Source organism: Larimichthys crocea, chromosome XVI (genome assembly GCF_000972845.2).
Source record: "Larimichthys crocea isolate SSNF chromosome XVI, L_crocea_2.0, whole genome shotgun sequence".
NCBI classification, from domain to species: domain Eukaryota; kingdom Metazoa; phylum Chordata; class Actinopteri; family Sciaenidae; genus Larimichthys; species Larimichthys crocea.
Window position 1 is genome coordinate 22347939 of NC_040026.1, and position 22954 is coordinate 22370892.

The 22954-nt window shown below is 44.3% G+C and overlaps 1 protein-coding gene across 1 annotated transcript; it reads left to right on the forward strand.

The window, feature by feature from the left end:
• The first annotated feature begins 11387 nt into the window (after positions 1 to 11387).
• Positions 11388 to 15803, forward strand: sost (sclerostin). Its single transcript, XM_010743662.3, has 2 exons — positions 11388 to 11877; positions 13775 to 15803. The coding sequence occupies exons 1-2, from the start codon at positions 11604 to 11606 to the stop codon at positions 14185 to 14187; spliced, it is 687 nt and encodes a 228-aa protein (XP_010741964.3). The 5' UTR covers positions 11388 to 11603; the 3' UTR covers positions 14188 to 15803.
• Positions 15804 to 22954: the final 7151 nt, after the last annotated feature.

Genomic DNA, 22954 nt, shown 5'->3' on the forward strand with positions numbered 1-22954 from the left:
AGATTAAAAAAAAAATGTTTTAACTTTTTGAACCAGCTTCTATGTCCGAGTCTGACTTCAGCAAGAATCTGGTTTGTGTCTGAGAGAAGACTTTACTTTGAGTGTTTCACAGCGGTTACGCTCAGCATAATGAGCATGAACTTCTCTACAGACGTCACTAGAAGAAGCATCACACACAACCATGGTGTGGTAGTAGGTCAGATGATATTCCTGCAGTCTTGAAATAAAAGAGAGCTGAATATATTCTGAGGTACGATGTGTAAAAAGACTTTAATTCTGCACACATCTGATCAATATAGCAGAATAACGACACACAAAAAACTTCTGATGTCCAGTGTGTGTCTCTGTAGCTGCTGCATGTTTTGAACACTAGGTGGAGGCAAACCTCCGTCCAAACTCTCCATTTGCTGCTGCTGCAGGAAGGAGAGCGAGAGAAAGCATGAAGGTCAGATAGGAAATGACATCAACAGTGGGAATGAGATGATAGAGAGCACGAGAGGACGTCTGTCCAAGTCTCAGAGAGTGTTGATGTAAATGCTATTTTATGTGTCACAAGACTGGACTGGAGAAAACCGGTGCCTCTCTCTTTACCTTCTGCTCTTTTCTCTCCACGGTCTCTTGCACGAGCAATTATAGCAGACCAGCTGTGTGGTCCCTCACGGGGGCCTCCAGTAAACCAGGGACCTCCACCATCCACCTCCTTTACTAACTAAACTATCGAGAATTTCAAGCAGCCGTAGTTTGAGCTAATTTGTTATCGAAATGAAAGATGCATAACTCCAGAAAACATGCCAGGTACGGCGTTAATGAGGGGTCAGGAAGTAGCTTGAGATTATGTGTTGCGGCGGGTTATATGGGTCCCTCTGTGGTGCTCATTCTCATCAATAACAGCGCCGTGCTCCGTGTGATGAAGTGCCATTTATTTCAGCTATGCATGCGCAGCTAGTTTGGAAGGAAGCGTGGAAATGTTTATAGCCGAAGCCGGAATCAGCGCAGACGAGTCACGTGAGCTCGGTGACACTTTAATCAGTGAGTCAGCTGACGGATCAGTTTATTTTAGCTGACATTTCAAATAAAAGTGAGTTAAATTGTCGCGTTTCAGCTGAAAAACGCTGAATCACTGTCTCCTCCGTACGTGATCTCACAATCGCTCATCGTGTTTGAATAATTCGGGTGGACACTTGTGTTTGATGCTTGTTCATGAGAGGGAAATGATTCATCCGTCTTCATTTTTAGCCTTGATGAACTTGAATTCTTCTCCCATAATCTCACTAAATAAAATTATCAGTCGCCTTTTATTGCCAGTTGACTCATTTATCCAGTCTCCCTCGAGCTTTATGAAGTCCACCTTACTCTTCCATATGTTTGGGTTCATTAGACTACTTAAAATATGATTGCAGTCCTTAAACACGCCTATAATTCGCCGCAGCCTTCCAGCTTTCATCTCTGTCCTCGACTCTAACGGCATTTATCAAATAGAAAGCACATGATGCTCTCTTTTTTGAATCCTCGTCCCGATATCCGACATTCAGAGGATGGAGAAGGGTGGAGAAGGCGGCAGGGTGAAGAGGGAGAAGTGCACATCTGCGGCGCAGCGCTAATTATTAGGAAATACTGAGAACAAGGGGAGAAAAGAGAGCGAGGGCTTCGGCGCTGAGGGATCCTCAGATCTACGTCCAAGTGCACCGTGCCCGTGGTAGTGTTGCTTGTTTAATCTCTCCAGTGCTGTTTTACTGCACTTGTTGGTAATGTATGTTGATCCTGCGGGTCCAACCGCACACGCAGCCAAAGAAAAGACATTTAACACGTGCTTTTTTTTCCCTCTTTGCTTGATTTTATTAATGATGGGAAACACTTGATCAGAACTAGGTGATTGCAGCGAAAAAGAACAATGTCTGAAACTTTATCCTTCAACTAAAACATCCTCAAAGAGCTATGCTGATTTCTGCTTTACAACCACTGACTGTATAAAGACTGGACTGCGTATCTCTTTCTGAAGAGACGTTATGAAGCTCAGTGTGTGAACATGGGGACTCATGGAGACTGACTCACTTCTGGAGCCGCCAGAAGACCAGAAAGCTGCTATATAAGTACAGTCCATTTACCACTATCGCAGAGAGTTGCACATCATCAATCATTACCATAAAATATCTGCCCATTATAAACATGCAAATGAAATAAATTGCTGCAATTGTTCCAGTCCAGTTACAGGAATTGAATCTGAGCGATGCATTTCATTTTAATCAGCTCCAGATGGGCTGCAGCACTCAATTAGTGTCACCTGCTCAAAGTTAACTACCTCATATTCATAACACGGCGACTACTCGAGCTTCACAGCAGTCTACACTTCATTAATAAGAGTGTCGGCGCGTTCCAGGAAAGCATCTGTGTGTGCAACCTTTTAGAGAAGGTGCTTTCCTGTTCATGAGAAATCATAAAGCCTGCACCTTTGTGTAGTCTGACATCACATTCAGCACGAGGATCCACCCTGTCTGTGTAGAAATCTGTCTCACGTAAGGTTTTCTTGCAGCGTATTCACAAAGTGTGCACCCGTTTGTGTCCCACGTGAGGTCATACTTCATGAGAAGCTGCAGCAAAGCAACATTTGTGCATTAGAAACAAAGGCTGGACTTTCTCAGGAAGCTGCACGGTGGGTGGGCTCGGAGCTCGACAGCAAGCTGCAGCACCTTCACATGACGAGCCGAGACACGACCCACGTCCTCTAATTATCCTTTATTGGATTAAATACAAGAGCGCTGGATTATTCTCACCTGTTTGTTATATTGTTTCATTAATCTTGTTTTTAAAAAGTTGTGACACTTTGGTACGTCGGTACACGGCAGCTGAGCCTGGTTATACTTTCGTGCTTAATTAGCGCACCTTGCAAAGTCAGGAAGAATGTGCAGCGCCAGATTTTTCATTCACCACCTCATCATATATCACAGCACACTTCTGTTGATATTTTCATAAGCTCGAGCTTTAGTGCTTTGCAAAAACACTTTTCAGTCATTACTAAGCAACACTGAAAAAAGCCATAATGCATAACGAGCATAATGAGTGATCGCCTCAAAAGGTTGAATCTGATTTATGTTATTTTGGCACGTACACACATTTGCTTTAGTACCTGACACAGCATAAAAAATTTGTATCATCACCCCCAGTGTAACCACACTGTGGTAAATATGTCCAGCTGTACTCGAGTATTTGTTCTGATTACATTACTGCTCGGCGTCTGTCTTTCAGCCTTTTGTTTCACCAATGACTAAAAGTCAGTCCCACATTTACTCTTTCTTGTTCCGATTACATTTCCCACTCGCCCAGCTCTGGTTCTGGCACGACACTCGCTCCACTTCCCATCAGCATGAGTCCTTGACCTGTGAACCTCCTCTTGCTTCTTCCCGATGACCTTTGGTACAAACACCAAAGCCCGATTCACACCGGGCGCGCCGCGTAACGTCTCAGCAGCGACTCTCCGTGCTGCAGCGCTATCATTCCATAGCACTTCTATTTTTGACGTGAGTCATTGCTAAACCTCGTAAATCTCGACAAAGCAGATCGCACCAGACAGAAAATCAGACACAGAATCAACGTAATAAACTTCCGCCCCCTTTCAAAATAAAACACAATACGCAGTTCATGTAGCTTATCACAACTTCACATCAATGTTACGTCGTGACCGGTGGCACCAGGTGAGCAGTCAGTCGATCAAAGGGTCTCAACATGAACGACGAGAGACTGATTGTTGACGTGAAACAAAACACAATCATTCATGACACAACAGATGCTTTTTATAATCTCTTCCACGTCGAGAAGCAAAGTCAGCTGTTTGTTGTTGTTGTTTCCTTGTGTCCCTGTAGCACAAAGTTGCAAAGTGCCACCAACATGATTTACATTCTGTTATTTTAAGTTACAAGTTTGATTGCGTCATTTCACGCAATCCAACAACAGGAGCTGTTATCTGGTCTAAAAACATCCTAGATGCTGATATAACGGCGAAGTCGCTGTGTTGCTGTATGTGAGATAGCAGTCTGCTTTGAGTCGTGAATAATTTGTCACTGCTAAGAATAGCACCTGTGGCCGGCTGGCAGGCAGGCGGCGTGCTGGTGGTTCGGGCTGGTTAGCAAACAGCGAAGTGTGGTCTCTGAGGTCCAGCCAGGCTAGTTCCCACAGTTCCTACTACTTGGCTTGCGAGGATGTTTCAATGGGCGTACTTTCTATTTTGATGATTCTCTGAAAAGCCTTAAGACAAACAATGGAAATGGCTGCTGTCTGATTTATAACAGCCAGGGTTAAATCTCCTGTTTTCCTGCGGTGAAACCACATAAAAGATCAGAGTGGAAGAGGAATCCCACTTTGGACTTTAAGGCTTATCATGTCTCTGCTTCAGCTCGACTGGAGGAGCCGGTCACCTCCCCGTGACCTCCTGCTCTAGTGAAGGAACCCATCGTGGCTGCCAGCAGACAAACAATTTGTACTTTGAGTTAAAGTCCGGATGAGAGAAATAAAAATCACTGGAAACATCCCGAGCTATAATCCATTTTACAATCTTTATAACATCTTCCGTCACTCTGCGCTCTCTCCTTAATCCGGTGCATGAAAACAAAACAGACAAAGTTACTTTATTCTTGTGCAATATCAACTGAACAGTGATAAATTCTTTTTATTATACTCAAATGCACAGATATGGTTTGGAAAGAAGTGTGTGTGTGTGTGTGTGTGAGTAGTTGATGAATCGGTTGTCTGAGCAGTTGGAAAGCGAGCTCCGGTATTCTCCACAGTGGGATATACAAAGTGATACAGAGCAGAGCCACTGTCAATAATGAAACACTTTCAAACAGGTCCGGGGTCAACGCGCGGCAATTGATCAACGTTACAGCGCGCTTTGTAGTCGCTGCCCGAATTTTAGATTCTTTACACATGTATGAATCACGAGCGAAATTAAAATATAAGTGCGAGAATGTTTTCCTAACATCTGCAACGTTGTGACCGCGCTTCAGCTGTACTCGAGTATTTATTTCAAACACTAGCGATCCGACAACATCAACCAGGTCCCCAGCAGCAGCTGATATCACTGACTAGTTGTTGTTTCACCAAGCTCTCACCAACCACTAAAAGTCAGTCCCACATTTACTCTTCTCCTCTGCCATCATGTCCGTAGAAGCTGCTGAGCCTGGTTACCTCCTCTTCTTCTTCCTGGTCGTCCATAACGCCTGTTGGTACAAACACTCAGTTCGTCAGCTTGGCGGGGAGCTCAGAGCGACGGCTACCCGTCGCTCTGAGCTCACCGCCAAGCTGACGGACTGAGCTAACAGCAGCTACAGCTGTCAGCAGTTTACTTCAGCCCAGCTCGGCGTCTGTCTTCCAGCCTCTTTTATTTCACCAAGCTCTCACCAACCCACATTTACTCTTGCTCGCTCACTCTCTCCTTTTCTCTTCTTAGCTTCCTCCGTCAGCGTCCTCTTCACTCTCTTCTCCTCTGCCATCATGTCCGTAGAAGCTGCTGAGCCTGGTTACCTCCTCTTCTTCTTCCTGGTAGTCCATAAGTTTACTTCAGCCCAGCTCGGCGTCTGTCTTCCAGCCTCTTTTATTTCACCAAGCTCTCACCAACCACTAAAAGTCAGTCCCACATTTACTCTTGCTCGCTCACTCTCTCCTTTTCTCTTCGTAGCTTCCTCTTCGATTTCTTCTACTCTGCCATAATGTCTGCAGAGGCTGCTCCAGTTCCAGCGCGACATCGGCTCCACTCCCTGAAAACTTCCTCTTCTTCTTCTTCTTCTTCCTGGTGGTCCAAACCGCCTGTGGTACGAACACTAACACTCCTCCAGTGCTCTGAGCTCACGGTCTGGGCAGCCCGGCTAACGAACTGAGCAAACATGAACTAATAGCAGCTACAGTTGGCAACAGTTTACTTCACTGTCCATCACTGTTTAAAACGACAGAAGTTAGAAAACTAGTTCAAGGTTAGGAGAGAAAACATAGTCATGATTAGATATTTACTCGTGGATGTGCAGCCATGTAACATGTTAGTGGTTCACACTGTCTGATTTATAAATAGAGCTAAATATATCCAGATGTGCAGCGACTTGCAGATACAGTATGATACAGTCTAACATTTGAAATGCACAAACACTGATAAATATCTCCATGTATACGTACGACCGCAGAGTTTCCTGCTTCGTAACTCGATCTGTGCTCTTCAACTTTGATTTGTCCCGTCACATGTGATTCATTCTTGCACTTTTGAAGCCTAATTTGTTCGTAGGAATTTGGCCAATTTGTTCTTAGATATAGAGCGAGCACAAAAGAGTGCATGCCAGCATGTTTCGAAATGTATCTTCCGGCCCACAGGGCCCATTTTACACAATTGTGGTACACTCTGCATCATATCTAGATCGTTTAATGTGTGTCAGATGTAGTTCAAGTAAAAGGAGTTTTTAACTTGGTATGAAACAGTCTTGATACGGATACCTCGAAATGAACTACACAAACAAGCAAGAACATGGAGAATAAAGTTATTATATTGAAGCTCAGTGTGGCGTGGATCATCACCTTGGCATATTTCTATCATTTTCCACCATTATCCTCTTCTGTAATGGTTTAATGTCATGCAACCATGTGTAGTTTCTGATTGCAACCCTCACCTATCTTTCCCGGCATGAAGGAGAAACCTTGAAAACCCATCTAGAGTCAATGCTTTGGGGTTTATCCTCCTAAAAGTCCCCATCTTGAAGCAACAAGGCAGCTCATTATGCTGATCTGCAGCATCTACAGACATAAAAGTCTCATTGTAAGTTAACAAAAACATAAAGATTCCTACTTTCAGGTGACTACACACGAATGAAAACAGTTATGCATGTTATATTCTGTAAATACAGGCCTCTAAATCTGACACACCGGACCTTTAACTTGCTGATTTTCTGGAAATTCTGTTAAACATTGGATAGAAACCTGTCTATGCTTGCTTTCTGTAATTTTGTTTGTAAAGACACAGGTTTTAAGCGCTTAATCCCCTAACACTGGGTATCTATATTAGTGCCAGTATAAATGCCAAAGCAATATTTTTATACCTTACTTACTTTATTTAACAAAAGGAGCCAAAGTTGTCAAAAGTTGTCCAAACAATGTACAAGAACTTTGACTCAATCGTCTAAAATTGGCAAAATTTCTACGTGTGAGTGAGTAAACCAAATTATGGAAAAGGGAACTGCCAACTTTAAGTACCAACCTCTCCTCAGACCTGATGGAAATTTTTCTGTGTCTGCAAACACCATAATATAGTATGTGAGCATGGTGAATTAGACTTTTTAATACATGGCAGGGTCACAGCAATGTGTCGCCATTTGGTCCGGAGTAAAATAGAATAAAGCTTTTACTGTAACATGTGGAAAGACGGAGCTTGAAACGACTTTGCATAATTGCGTCGGACACGTTATAAATAATTCACTGTCTCCAACACAAGAGGTTAAACACTGCAGAGTTTCACTGTAACAATATCTCCTTATTTACTTTCATCGGCCTGTAATTGTGTTCGGGGAAATTAGTCTGTAACCTGCGTGATCGAGGAGTTAACGAACTTGTACGATGAATCACAGCAAACATGCATGAGCATGACGAGCTGGAGAGGTTTGTTTATTGTTTATTTCCGTTAAGATTGCGCTCCGCCATCCGTTTGCGGCGCCTCGGAGGCTTTCGTCCAACCCGGTGAGCATCTGATTGTTATTTGGGCCTCATTGTGCTGTTATCGTGATAAAAACACTGTGCTGAGGCCCAGAGGGCTCTTTAAAGAAACCCAGAGAGGTCTAAATTGAGACTGTGACTGACATTGGTCGCGATGTCGGCGAGAAGGCTGTAATCAGAGCTGGCTTTGTGTAGACAGTGGGACCATCCATCGCTCACTAAAAAAAAAAAAAAAAACCTGGCACGACCTCGGAGCTGTAGCCTTAAACACAATAGGAGGACATGGCTGTCTGCTTTACTTACTTCAAGACCTCTTGGCTCGTGAAATGAGAATCATGTTCGACTTCAGAGTTCATAAATGTTACAACACAATCAATACGTGTGAACACGAACCACCCTCGCCAAGATTCAGACACAGGTGGACTGGCTTCTCGTGATATAGAGTCGAATGTGAGCGATGCTTAAAGCTGCTTTAATTAGACATCTAATGAATCTGTTTACTTCCTGTGATTTATCACCCCCAGCCTCCCGCTGCTGTAAATATGGACAGCTATACACGTGTATTTGTTATGATTACATTACTTTGCTAACAGCCAATCATCAAGCAAGGTCAACAACAACATGCCTTTTATTTCACCAAACTCTCGCCAACGACTAAAAGTCAGTCCCAGATTTGCCTCTGACATTATCTCCATACAGGCTGCTGAGGCTGGTCACATTGCCCACTTGCCCAGCTCCTGTTCTGGCACGACACCGCTCCCCTGTCAGCATCCGAGTGGCATCAAAATTAATTAAAATTGGTTATTTTATGGTTAAATTTGAGATTGTTGCTTTATTTTACACATTACAGGTTTTTTTTAATTCCTAACTTAGTGACTTCACTTTTCACAGTTAGCTTTGTATATTATTAATACTATGTACCATTTATGTATAGGTTTTTTTAAATAAATTTAGTAGGTAGACAACTCATAACCGTTACTCCACGTTATTCACGTTAAAATACCCATCTTACAACATAAATTATTTTAGCTTCTTTTGGCCCACTCTCATCAAATTAACCACAAGCTAAATTTGCTAACGCGATAGCAGTGTTAGCTTATTTTGCTACCTCAAAATGGCAGTTAGCTTCACAAACTGCCCTCTTGTCCCGTTAGCTACTAAGCTACTGAGTGTGGAGTGTTTATCAGCTAAAGACACAAATATTTACTCTTTAAAACAGCACTAAAATGAGCGTTAATTGGCTGCACGATCATCATTTGGTCAGGACATAACTCAAAATAAATGCTAATGCCCAAAGTCTGCTGAATGTGTAAATGGGCTAAATTTGCTAACGCGTTAGCAGCATTAGCTCGATTTGCTGCCTCAAAATGGCAGTTAGCTAATTGTTTTACAAAATACATCTGCTAACACGTTAGCTTTGTGTAAATTGGCTAAATTTGCTAACGCGTTAGCAGCATTAGCTTGGTTTGCTGCCTTAAAATGGAATGTACATTAATTGTTTTACAAGATAAATTTGCTAACGCGTTAGCATTGTTACTCCAAGTCTGCTGAATGTGTAAATTGGCTAAATTTGCTAACGCGTTAGCAGCATTAGCTTGATTTGCTGCCTCAAAATGGAATGTACACTAATTGTTTTACAAGATAAATTTGCTAACGCGTTAGCTTGATTTGCTGCCTCAAAATGGCAGTTAACAAATAGTTTTACAAGATAAATTTGCTAACGCGTTAGCATTGTTACTCCAGGTCTCCTGAATGTGTAAATTGGCTAAATTTGCTAACGCGTTAGCTTAATTTGCTGCCTCAAAATGGCAGTTAGCTAATTGTTTTACAAGATAAATTTGCTAACGCGTTAGCATTGTTACTCCACGTCTGCTGAATGTGTAAATTAGCTAAATTTGCTAACGCGTTAGCTTAATTTGCTGCCCCAAAGTGGCCAAACCTCTGAAATGATACATACATTCACGTTTACAATGTTTACACCAGTTGTAGTGTTTCTTTATATGTCGTGAAGCAGAAAAGATGGATGGCGTTGACTGACCGACGTTATTTAAGCCTCATCTTACGATGTCATTATTTTAATTTAGCGTTGTGTCCGTGTACATCCAGCGCTTCGAGTTTTCCCGATAGACAACCAGACGGCCACGGCTGTGCAAACCCTGATTTAAGGCTTGTATAAAAGTAGATGGACCATGAGGAGGGTGTATGATTATGGAAGCTGCTCCGTGCCTCAAATGAATGGGTACGAGATGTGTCAAAGCAGCGATATCGACTGAGATAGGAGGGATGTTCCACTTTTACTTCCACATTTTTTAATCTTTCAAGCTGCTCTCGTGACTCGTTAAAATAACGATTACTGTGATGCTAATGAACTCTAATGAACTCTAATGAACTCTAATCCTCTAAACAAGGTTTGTTTATTCTCCCTCAAGAGGGCAGTGTTTGAATGAAGGAGCCTCCGACTGTCAGCACTCGTCACATCACCGGGACCTGAAGGAGTCCGGATCAGACCAGAACCTAAATATATAAATACATAAAACAACAGATACATTTAAATCACGTACACGACACAGGAGGTGCAGGAGGAGAGAGAGAGAGGAGGTGATGGAGGTGAACGTCTCTCTTCATTTGATGGATGATTAATTAGAGGAATGGTGTGAAGTGTGTATCAGACATGCAGGAGGAGGTGTGTGTGAGGAGGTGTGTGTGTGTGTGTGAGGAGGTGTGTGTGTGAGGAGGTGTGTGTGTGAGGAGGTGTGTGTGAGGAGGTGTGAGGAGGCGCAGTCCAAAATAAAGGCCTGTATGTTTCACATGTAATGCTGCCGACGTCATTAAAGGAGAGAAGCTGCTCCTCTCACCTCCTCTTTCTGTCTTCATCATCACCTCCTGCCCTCCCCTTCTCCCTTTTCCTCACTTCATCTCTCTCTCTCGTCTTCCTCCTCCCTCCTTTCCTCTTTTCTCCCTCTTACTTCCACTCCTATATTTTCATTTCCTCCTCTCCTTCATGTTTTTTCTCCTCTTTTACTGCTTCTTCTCTTTCTCCTCTCCATTCTTCCTCTCCTATATCTTCATTCCTCTCTTCCTTTCTTTCTTCCTCACCTCCTTCTTTCTAAATGAATTTCCCCTCTCTCTCCTCCCCTCTCCCCTCTCTCTCTCCTCCTCTCTCCCTCCTTTCTTCCTCTCCTCCTCCTTCTTTCTTTCTCTCTCTATCTCCTCTCCCCCTCTCTCCTCCTTCTCTCTCTCTCCCCCCTCCCTCTCTCTCTATCTCCTTTCTTCCTCTCCTCTCCTCTCTCCCTCTCCTCCTCTCTCCCTCTATCTCTCATTTCTTCCTCTCCTCTCCTCTCTCTCTCCCCTCCTCTCTCCCTCTATCTCTCATTTCTTCCTCTCTTCTCCTCCTTCTTTCTTTCTCTCTCTCTCTCTATCTCCTCTCCCCCTCTCTCTCCTCCTCTCTCCCTCTCTCTCTCCTTTCTTCCTCTCCTCTCCTCCTTCTTTCTTTCTCTCTCTCTCTCTCTCCTCTCCCCTCTCTCTTTCTCTCTCTCTCCTCTCTTTCTCTTTCTCCCCCTCCCTCCCTCCTCATCTCCCTCCCTCCCTCTCCTCTCTCCCTCCCCCCCTCTTTCTCTTTTCTCTCTCTCTCTCCCTCTCTCTCTTTCTCTCTCTCTCCTCCCCCCCTCCTCCCCCTCTCCCTCCCTCCCTCGCGGACCCTCCCACTCTCCGCGTGTCTTAATTGTCAGTCTTGACGGAAACTCTCTCGTGCTTAAATAGCGCTCGCCTCTCGCGCTCTCGGGTTGAAGTCACTGACGTGTCTCTGTGTCTGTGCCTCGCGCGTGTGTTTTCCCGGTGCTCGTGCTGTCTCTCTCTCTCTCGGTTACCTGTCTGTCACCTGTCTGTCGGTCACCTGTCGGTTACCTGTCGGTCACCTGTCGGTCACCATGCAGGTGTGTGCGGCGCTGCTCGTGTCCAGCGCGGCGCTGCTGCTGCTCCAGGGATGCTGCGCGGCCGCGCGGGGATGGAGGGTACTAAAGAACGACGGCACGGAGCTTTTACCGGAGTACAGCACGCGGACAGCGCGGGAGGAGGCGGCAACACCGCCGACCGACAACAGCAACAGCAACAGCAACAGCAACAACAGCAACAGCAACAACAGCAACAGTATGAATAACAGGCCGAAAAACGGCGGGAGGACCGCGAACACAGTCACCTACAGTGAGTATTTAATTAGTTCATTTAAAAATAAATTAACATTTTAATTAAATATTCAAATTTCATCTGAGCGGTGATGCGTTCAAGAAAAATGATGCGTTCAGGTGCAAAGAGGCCTCCAGCATGTGTGAGCGTCAGAATATGAAACATCTGATTTAAACATTTATTCAAACTTCAGCTCAGCACATGAAATATTTTTAATTACTAAGATGAAATAAATCTGATCTGTAATTTAACAGCTCAAAGATGTGAAATAAATTAAATTTAAACTGTTTTTAAATTGATGTTTTCATAAATGTAAACAAACACAACCTGCTTATTTTTCTATATTTACACACACGGCTTGATTTAAGTGTGTGTGTGTGTGTGTGTGTGTGCTCAGACATTCTTGTGGTTTCTTCTTCTACACAATCTAAAGTGGAGCGTCCACACACACACACACACACACACACACACACACACATCAGGCCTCTCTCTTTATTTTATACATCTTCGTCTTCCAGGTTGTTTCCGTCTCTCTTTACACGATTAGTCAAGCTCTACTTACGCCATAACTGTTTGATTGCAACAACATGTCTCCCAAACAGAGAGAAGCCTCAGTTTGTTCATCGTCGAGGGGTTAGAGTGTCTTTTCTTTCTTTTTTTTGTTGTTGGGAAATTGCTTTTTAAACGCAAATCTTTTGTGAATGATTCCCACCTGTGCTGGGTAAATGTTTCTGGGTGGGTGCGATATTTCTGACAGCTTCAGCCTCTCGAATCGCGGATGATTGATTCGATTAGAAGATCCGAGGACTGATATCCGAGGAGAGGAAGCTTTGTGCTCGTCTTACTGTGTGTCGCGTCTTGTTTTCACGCAGATTATTCTCCTCGTCCATCTCTTGGTTTCTTTTTCGTGCCACCGCCTGGCCTCCTTTCTCCTTTCGATAACAGGAGTCTAAGTGTGTTTTTCCATCATCTGTAATGATTTCTTCAGGGGGAACACTCATTGAACAAGACAACCTGATTTTCTTTTATTTTTTTGGTTAATTGGTTTGCAGACCGCCTGCCCAGTGCGTGCTGCTGCAGACATCGTATACTCATGTGGTCCCTTCAGCGGCGGCGGCCACAGAATAACACGAGATCAGGTTCTCATGGGGGAGAGGAGGAAGTCACCTCACATAAATCCTTTGTTCAGCCCTTCCTACAAAGAAAGCCACAGAGGAAAACAGATCCCTCTGCGAGTGTATCATTTCTTTAACCGACAGTTCCCTTTCTGCCTCTTTTTAACACACTGCTTGTAAAAAAAAAAAACAAAAAAAACAATAACTCATGCGTACGGCTGTTAAAACGCTGAGGCTGAAACATCGGATTACAGGCCGAGCGCGTCGCCTCGGATCAGTCTGGCAGATGTCCAGCTTGTGCAGAGTTGCAGCAGCGCTGCCTTAAAATAACCAGACAGCTATTTACTCCTCCATCACCGCATACATTTCCTGCACGCATGCATCTATGCCAGCTTTTTTCCTCCTCCAGCCCCCCCCCTCAAAAAAAAAAAAACTCCATTAGGTTTGATTGAGCTGTTTAATGACCCTCTGGTCTGGATTTGCTATCAGCTGATTGCTGCCAGCTGGATTTCTTTGTCAGAGCCCCTTTGTCGTCGTCTTCGTCAGCTAATGATCGGACCATGAGACTCTGAGCTCGTTGGCTTACAAATGTACAAATTGTTGCATTGAGTTGAATTTATAAAAGCGCTCGGGGCTCGCTGCTATAGGTGAGCTGACGCTGGGATAAAGACGCAGCTGCAGCATTGAAGCGGTTAACCTGCTTCTTCGATATAAAGTCTGTTGCAGCGTGCGGCGCTTCAAAGTGTGTGTTTTGGTCCGAAGCCATGAGTGTAACTGTGATATCCTGCTCTCCAACCCAGGTGCCTCGGAGCTGAGCTGTAGGGAGCTGCGTTCCACCCGTTATATCACCGACGGATCTTGCCGCAGCGCCAAACCCGTCAAGGAGCTGGTGTGCTCGGGCCAGTGCATGCCCGCGCACCTCCTGCCGAACTCCATCGCTCGCGGCAAGTGGTGGAGGAGTAACGCCTCGGACTACCGCTGCATCCCGGCTCACTCCCGGACGAGGAGGGTGCAGCTGCAGTGTCCCAACGGCAACACTCGGACTTACAAAATCCGCGTGGTCACCTCGTGCAAGTGCAAACGCTTCAGGCCCCACCACAACCAATCGGAGGCCAAGGAGGTCCCGAAGAGGCAACGCAACAAGAAGCAGCACAGTCGTTCGCCTCAGGACAGGAGCAAGAACAACACGCCGTTGACGGGCAACTCGTACTGATGCTCCTCTTTGAGCATCCGCACACACATGCACACACACACTATACACGACACACCAAACAACACGATGTCTCCTTCGAATAGGGAGGAGACGCAGATTCAGAGAGAGCGAATTCATAAGCTAACTGCTGGGCTGGTGTTAAGTCTTTATGTTTCAGCCACTTTCAGCATTTTTTTGTGAACGTTGCTTGTTTGCATGAGCTGGTCAGGAGACGTAGCACCGAGTATCTGATCACCCCACACACACAAAAAAAAAAAACCCAAAACCCTCCCTGAACTTTGGCTCCGTCCTCTGCTCAAACAGATTTCATTTAAAGCGTAATGAGAAGTCCTCCCCGCGGCTCCGAGCCCCATCTGTGCAAACATCCAGCGGACGCACCGCGGCCCCCCGTTTAAAGCTGAAAAGGTGTATCCTCGCTCCAAACTGGTTGTAATCCGTCTCCTTTGGGCCGTGAGTGGAGGAGATGGTGGCAGCTCTGGGGGCTCCGACCGTGGGATGTCGACAGGTTTCTGAGCGGCGCTGGCCGGCTCTCCGACAGCACACTAAAGGCCTCACTTGTCAAGTCGGGGCCCCTACGGCACGTCTCCACGCCGCAGCAGCAGCAGCCCCGACCAGGCCTGTCAGTTACAGTAGCGCCTTTCCCACGACTAGATGCAGAGAGTCAGCGGGGTGGGGAGCGAGTTTTGTCAGGACTAACACCACCACGAGTGCACTGGACTGTCCTGTGACTCCTCTTAATTACCTAAATGAGCCCATTCCTGTTATTTGAGTCATAGAAAGCCATTTCCTCTAAGACGTAGTCAGTTCCTGTGCACATGTGTGTAGGAGGCATCAGAAAGCGGTGCGTGGTCGTGTTGTTCCCTAAAGGGCAGAGCGTTCTCCAGCACGCCCACACGGGAACGGGCCGAATCGAGCAGCGATCGAGCATCCAGCAGCTCCTCGCTCCCATCCACACTCTGCTGCTGCTCGCAGGCTGTAAATAAACTCAGACAGGAAACACAGGAATTAAAAATAACATAAATGAGAACAATAATTTATGGATTGAATCCGGCGAGGAAGAGGAAGTGGCGATACCCAGTTTGTCTTGTCGGCCTCCTTCCTCAGCCGTGCCTCCTCATGGAGAACGCTCGCCATGTTTCCACATATTGTCAGCACCCCCGTTGTTTTTCCGCTCATATTGCTTCCTGATTTTTTTTTGGTTTTTCTAAACTGAACAAATGTTTGCTTCCATTTTTTTTCTCCCAACCCTGATTGTAAAGTTTGAAATAGCAACTGGAAGACGCTTTTATTTTTTTGTTTTGTTTTGTGCCGTGAGCTCGGAGCCGTGCGATGCATAACGTGATTGTACATATCATACCTGTGTGGCGCCTCCTCGCTTTGACGAGGTGGGGAGCAGTTGAAGAGGAGCCGGGAGGGGAGGGCTGTTTCCTTACAGACACAAAGAAGGACTGTTACAAAGAATGAACTGCATATTTATTTTTTATTTCCACATTTAAATTATTTATGCAACCTTTTTGTAGTAAATGATAGCCATTATTGTCATATAGTATGATAGAGACTTTGGAAATGAAATACTGTACAGTACATGAATAAAGTAAAGGCAGATATATTTGAAACAGCTGGCTTATTTGTTATTATTCTTATTTAATTTTAAATAAGCATATAAACATTTAATAAATGGTTTATAACACCTTATAATACAGCTGTAAGCAGATGTAAGTGTTTATTAACTTCTATGTGCATCCAAACAATATAATAAATGTCCTTATTCATGCTTATAAGGACTTTATAGTGTGTTATAAACCATTTATTAAATGTTTATATTGTGCCAATAAATGCTAAATATGTCGGGTTAAAGTAAAGTTACCGTGTTGCCTTTACTTGTGTGTGCTTTCTGGGAAAAATCTCAAAATCTTGGATGTCCGTGCTTAAAAAAATTCTGCCGTTTAGACAAAAGACGAGTGAACACGACACCAACACTGACATTTATTCGTTTACGAGGAGCCACATTCATCATTCAACATCCGTCTTTGCTTTATTTGACAGCTCCGTGGATGCTTGTCATATCTGGAGCAACATATAAACATTTATTAATTGCTTTGTAGCACATTATAATATAGTTTTTTTTTATAGCAGATGTACAAACACAGCTGTAATATCCTAAAATAACTAAAAATGTCCCTTTTCATGCTCATAAGTACTTCATAGTGTGTTATAAATCATATATTAAATATTTATATTGTGCTAATAAATACTAAACTACATGCTTTCTGGGGAAATCTCAAAATTTCGTAGGTCTGTGCAAAGAAATTCTTGTTTGGTTTGTCAGTTTTTGCAAAAGAACAATAACAACACCAACGCCAACATTTCTCTGTTTACGAGGAGCCACAGCCGTCATTCAGCATCAGTCCAGTTCATCCTTCTTCGCTGTGGATGTTTGTCACATCTGGAGCAATATATAAACATTTAATTGATGGTTTATAACACACAATAATGTAGTTATAAGCAGATGTAAGTGTTTATTAATGTACTAATATATATGTCTTCATATCACAACATCTAAAAATGTCCTTATTCATGCTCAAGTACTTTATAGTGTGTTACAAACCATTTATTTAAAGTTTATATAGTGCGACGTTAAACTAAAGTCACCGTGTTGCCTTTACTTGTACCTGCTTTCTTGAAAAATCTCAAGATTTTGGGAAATCCTGCAAAGAAAATTCAGCCAGTTAGGAAGATTTGCCACGGTTGGGATTCTCTGCACAAGAAGAAGAAGAAGAATCACGATTGAGATCTCGGCTCAGTCACAACACCAACACCAACATTTCTTTGTTTATGAGGGTGGATGTGAGCCACAGTCATCATTCAACATCATTCCTCACGCTGGGCCCACCACAGTCCTTCGCCGAAGCTTTTGGACTCGTCAGAGCGGAGTTATGCAACCCAGAACTAAACGAGGTGTTTACGCTAAGTTTTATCTGCGATGTAATTTTTAATTACCGGGACAAGAGCTCCCTTAGAGGGCCAGATAAACTCAGCGTAAACACAAAACAGAGGATCGCTGTGGCAACTGTGAGCCGAGCGCTCGTCTTTTGTCGTGCCAGTGGAGAACAGTAGATATTAAATTTCACTACGTCATCCATAATGTGCAGTCATTATGTCATTTTCAAGCCCTGCTTTCCAGGAGAGAACAGACATGCCATGCTTTCACTCAGCATGGAATAACTTTCCATGCAGTCCCAGTCAAGAACACGTACTTAAGAGCGCTTCGTGAGCGCTGCCTAAATATATCGATGCTGACAAAGCATCTGCCCTGTGTTACTGCGTGCATACGCGACCCGCGAGTGACCCGCGAAGACCTGGGGAATAACCGAGGTGCACGAGAAGTCAGAGATGATCTATTTCCAACAAATGCAACAAGTCCACGACACTTCGCTCAAGGCCCCCCGATGTAAGTGTCATCATGAAGTTTTGAATACCAGGTGCAGAAGTCCCCGAGGATCGGCGCTCTGTGCGAGAAACAGGACTTAATTAGGTACACACAACGCCAAGAGTTCACAAACAGTTCCTGGATGACTCATTGCCTCTATAAGGAATATTTATAGAACTGACATACTGACCACAATAAATGATAACTGACTTCCTCTGTGCGAAACGTGGGAGTCGGTTCTTTGTGCACGCTCGAACCTTATCGTTCGCTTTCTTAAAGATGGCGAGCGTTTCCCTGCAAAGCTCTACGCCGCTCACGAACGCATCAAGCTCTAAAAACGTCTTCGAGACTTGCTGTTTAGCACATTTATGAAGCCAGAGAGTTGTCTCGGAGGCAGCCACTTGAATGTCAACACAGACTTCAAACTGATGCGCTGCCAACTGCAGAAGAGACAGTCGAATAAAATAGTCTGTTTATGATCTGCAAAATAAAAGAGACGCTCGACTGATGTGCATGTGTGTTTCTGCCAGTGCTATCGAGTCTAAGAGCAAAGTTTCTTCTGCAACCAGTGGAAACTGACTTGAGGTGACATTCATAGCATGTGAAGTACTTCACTCACATGCCAAAAGCTAACCCCTATAAAAGTCTTTTAAAGTGCTGTGTGTTTCTGGTCAGCTGCCTGTGCAATTGAATTGCTTAACAATGTTGCAGGCTGTCCAAGACGTTTATTGAGATGGAATATATGTAGCAAAAACACATAATATTCAGACCTTCGTCAAGGATTACATGAAGTCAGAATTATTCTACACCCCGGTAGTTTCACCTCCGTTTCCTTCCTGCCAAACTTTTTTTTTTTCTTTTTCCAGGAGCGGATATTATTGCTCAAGTCAAACACATATGGACGATGACGGATGTATTCGGAGACGGATGTTTGTGCTCCTCCAATCACTCCCTTATCAGGTCATGACTGCTAATAGCTTAAAACAAATGGAAACCAGAAGACGTGTCTGGCTGCCCGAAGAAGAATGAGGAACACAAATGCACAAGTTCAACTCCGAACGACGGCAGGCTTTGGAAAGGTGGACGGTGTTTTTCCTGCGAGGCCGAGGGTGTAATCCTCAGCAGGGAAAGGGAGAAGCCGGGGTCAGGACAGAGGCGAGACCCAGAGACGTCCTTCTAGGTTAACTTCATCTTTAGAAAAGTGAGACGACGTGGAAGAAGGTGACACTTGGATGGACGGTAGCACCGTACGGGTCAGGGGCTTCCACTGAGCCATGTAAGCCTCGGCCTCTCAGCTGAGGCCAGGCATGTAAGAGAAGGCAAGCCAACCATATGTGCTCAGGACAACAGGAGGTGCAGGCGATAGGAAACAGCGCTGTCAACAAACGATTCTAAACAAACCACAGCAAGCCCCAAGGTTCTGGAGGCAGAATGCATTTCCTTGCTTAATCATCACCTCATGGACTTTGTGTCTGGCGAGAAACATCCACGAAAATATCGATTTGGTGCAGATATTTCAGCTCTCCATTAAAGAAACGTTGGGCATCTTTGGTAATGCTGCAAAAGTTCAACTCAAGACGACGTGGTGTGTTATTTTGTGAGTCGGGGGGTGGGGGGGCATGTGAAGGCCAATTTAACACATGAAGTATCAAGAGTTTACACAACCTGTCAGACGGTAATTAGCCTGAGGTCAACGCGACTGACGACTCAAGGAAAGCTGACACAAGCAAGGTCGGCTCGTCCACATACAAAAACAATTAAAACATCTGCATTTGACATGACGTGTGCGGTTTCACGTAGAACAGTGAGGCTGCAGATATTCATTTAAAAAAGCATCAATACAGCAGATATATTCTCTTCTGCCAATACAAAGAGCTTTCTAGGTTCGGCGCCAGAAGGTAGAAAACCTCGACAAGACATGACATGACATTTATAACAGCACTAACAGCCAGAAATCCAGCTTTGGAGCGGAGCCTTCCTCAACATTATGTCATGCGGCTCGCTCCATATGTCTAGATAAGGATGGTCGTGTTTGTATAATATTTCTGTTTTCTTGGCCACCTCTAACAAACAGCATTTCCCACAAGCCTTTGACCTCCTGCAGGCTAAATGTCACAGCTTGACTAAAGAGGCGAGCGGGTCGCGGTTAGCTCAGACGTGTCTGCAACAGCAGGAAAAGTTTTTAGATCGGAGAGATTACAGCTGTGAAATCAGAAAACGACTTTAATAGAGAGCTTTGGTGAATTTTATAGATATCGACAAAACCCGAGTTTCGATGACGTAACCCGCGTTGCCGTGCTTGTAAACTTTCGTGGGAGCTGTAGTTCTTTTGTAATCTGTGTTTTATAACTGCTGCAGTCGAGCTAATTTGTTTTTCAAATATGTTGTAAGTAACACGAGAGACACGGCTCATTTTTTTAGAAAGAGAGACGACTTACTGAACAGTTTCAGGCATTTCTAGGAAAATAACTGATAATTCTTCTACTGTTGTATGAACCACTGAATACTTCCCATAGTACACTTCTACGTAGTATTACAGCAGTGAGTACAGGAGTACAGCACTTACCGGAAATGTAATCACAATATTTTACCACTTTCTTTTTTTATTATCGCATTAGCTGCAACATTTATTTGCCGAAATATGAAAATAAAACATATTTACAACTCGAGTTTGTTCATTAAGGTATTAACCGAAGCTGCTTTAGCTCCAGCTGCTTCCTCAAACGTCATTCTGCTCCTGCAAAATGGTACAAGCCAAAAGAACTCGCAGTACACTGCAAACACATTTAAATACTCAAAATAGCAAAAGTATAAGGAGAGCGTGACTTGAGACAGTGTTGAATTTCACCAGATTAAACTCAAAAAAATACATAAATTAACGAACACTCCACCTGACGAATGTTTTTTGACAGAAGCAAACCACAAACAGACGTTTCGGCAGTTACAGTAAATTCACACTTTCACGCTTTGCACACGTTTAACTAATTTGCTTAAATGCATACGAAATGAGCCAGTTTCATCTGAGTCATCGTCCAAAAACACAGCGACTCCCTCCCAGCCCAGGGTGGAGCAAACGAAATGGCTTCGAGGTACCGTAATTGCCGCCGCTTCTCCTCATGTGTGAAATATGTCTTTTTCACATCGAGGAGTTCCTATCAGCAACCATGTCATCTCCAGATGGTGTTTGAGCAAACCGGATCCATTTATTGAGTAATGGACCGAGCTGTCTTTTCAAATTTAGCTGCACGTACTGGCACATGTGGGCTTAACCTGCACAGTTATAGGCTCATAGAAACACACCCATGCATGCACACAACCATATGGATACACTTGCATTAAAAAAAACAAACTAAAAACTGGTGGTCACCCAAAGCACTTCAGCTACAGTATGTTTCCAATAAGGCGAGTTAATTCATCAGGCGTTTCTTTTTAAAAAAAATACAGTGAATGGAGGGATCCTTAAAGAGCGCGCAGAAACAATTAAATCCGCCGCGGATGAGTTTTAAACAGGAGCAAAGTATTTGTGTGGGTGGTAGACATGGCAAGTCGGGGATTATGCAGCCCATGAGAAACAGATTTATGACAGGCAGTAGTCAGTCTCTAACCAAAACCTCCCGTCGCAGTTTGAATCCTTATAGAAATAAATACAGAGGGTGAATCAAACCAATTTTCTCGATGTCATCATCGCTAACCACAATGATGCCGATTGTATTAATGTGGCGGTGCCAGCCAGACCGTGACTGGTGATCCATGCATCCCCTCCCTGGACCCCTCCCTTCCCTTCCACTCATATATTTTTGGGCAGCCGAGTCAGATCGTGACGAAGCTCTTTGGACAGATGACTACACGGCCTCTTTGTCCCGGTCCAATTAGATTAATTCTGCGGCGTTGTATCGCTGCACTGGCTGGAGGACATCGAGTTGTAGCCTATCTTGAGAAAACCACAGACACCGTGCTCGAGTTCAACGGCACCGTGCAGGATCCAGAAGTAAACAGTGGCGTATTCGCCTTCCCAGAACAACAAACTGAGCCCTCGCTCCCCTGAGGCATTATGGCTACTTCCACAGACAGGCCGGTGCCTTTGTGCTTGTTTGTATGTTTATGTCATCGTTCCTCAGCTGGGGAGGTTATTTTAGGGCACAAGCGTAGCGTTACATCGCCGCATCTTTGATAATATTCATCTAACACACACATGCATGGTAAACAGCCTTTTCTCAGCCTCCACATGGAAGCTGTTTTATTTCTGAAGGCCGGCTGCTGATTAATCAGGCGTCAGTTTCTGACCCCCTCTATGCAATCAGCTCCAAGTGCAGAGGAAATTGCTTCCTATCCATGCTGGGCCGTGGGTGCACGACCCAGGAGAGGCTAAAAGGCAGATATCTCCACAATCTCCTCCAGCTTAGGAGAGTTTAAGATCAGGATCAATTCAGCTCTGCGGCCCTTATCAGATGTCAAAGAGCCTCTGGAACCGAATGCCTAACTCAGTGTCCTGCTCTTGACCCAGGTTTGCAAAGAAGTTCCATTAAGTTTGTGGTCAAAAACAAGTGAAACAGATGATTCTGGGAGGATCCGTCAACCCCCGTGCCGCTATTAAGTAACATTTTCCTAAAATCTATCTCATTTGTGCTTGGCAGCGTTCGCTTAGCTCGACAAACAACGGCGTTATTGATAGGTGGGCACGACTATCGAACCCTTCACGATCACTTTTCTCATGGAAACCTCAGGGAAATGTGCGGTGTGAGAGCGGAGTATTCCGATACTGGGGCGTGGGTAGGATTATTAACTGTTATGACAGCTACAAGGCTAATTGTTCATAAAATAGTTCTATGAGAAAGTGTCTCTTTTTATGACTCACAGTCTACCATCTGTGTTTCTACTGCTGAGAACTTTTTCCATTTAAAACATTAAGTGTTTGCATCATCTCCAAAATCTCACCGAGATCAGTAGAAGCCTGGGACGGGACTCAAAAATAACCCGCAGCTTTTTTTTGTGTGTGTGTGTGTGTCCTGTTTATGATGATATACAACTCACAGAGGTTTGACATCTTCCATGATTTGCTTCTGTCGCTTTAAGCAAAAACTAAGGGAGGGCGACAGTCTTCGCTTTTCCTCTCGGCCTGAATTCACATGCCTGAATCTCACTGTTGCTTGGAGAGAGAGAGAGAAGAAAAAAAAACCCTTGGATCGTTTCATGTCGTTATCACAGTGCGCTGAGATTGCTTCCTTAGTCAGCATATCAGACCCAGCAGGAAGGAACACGGGGCAAACTATGTTTTCTACCTCCGCTGAAGAGGAATGGAACAGGGGAGAGAGTTAATTCACCCAGCAGATGCCTCTT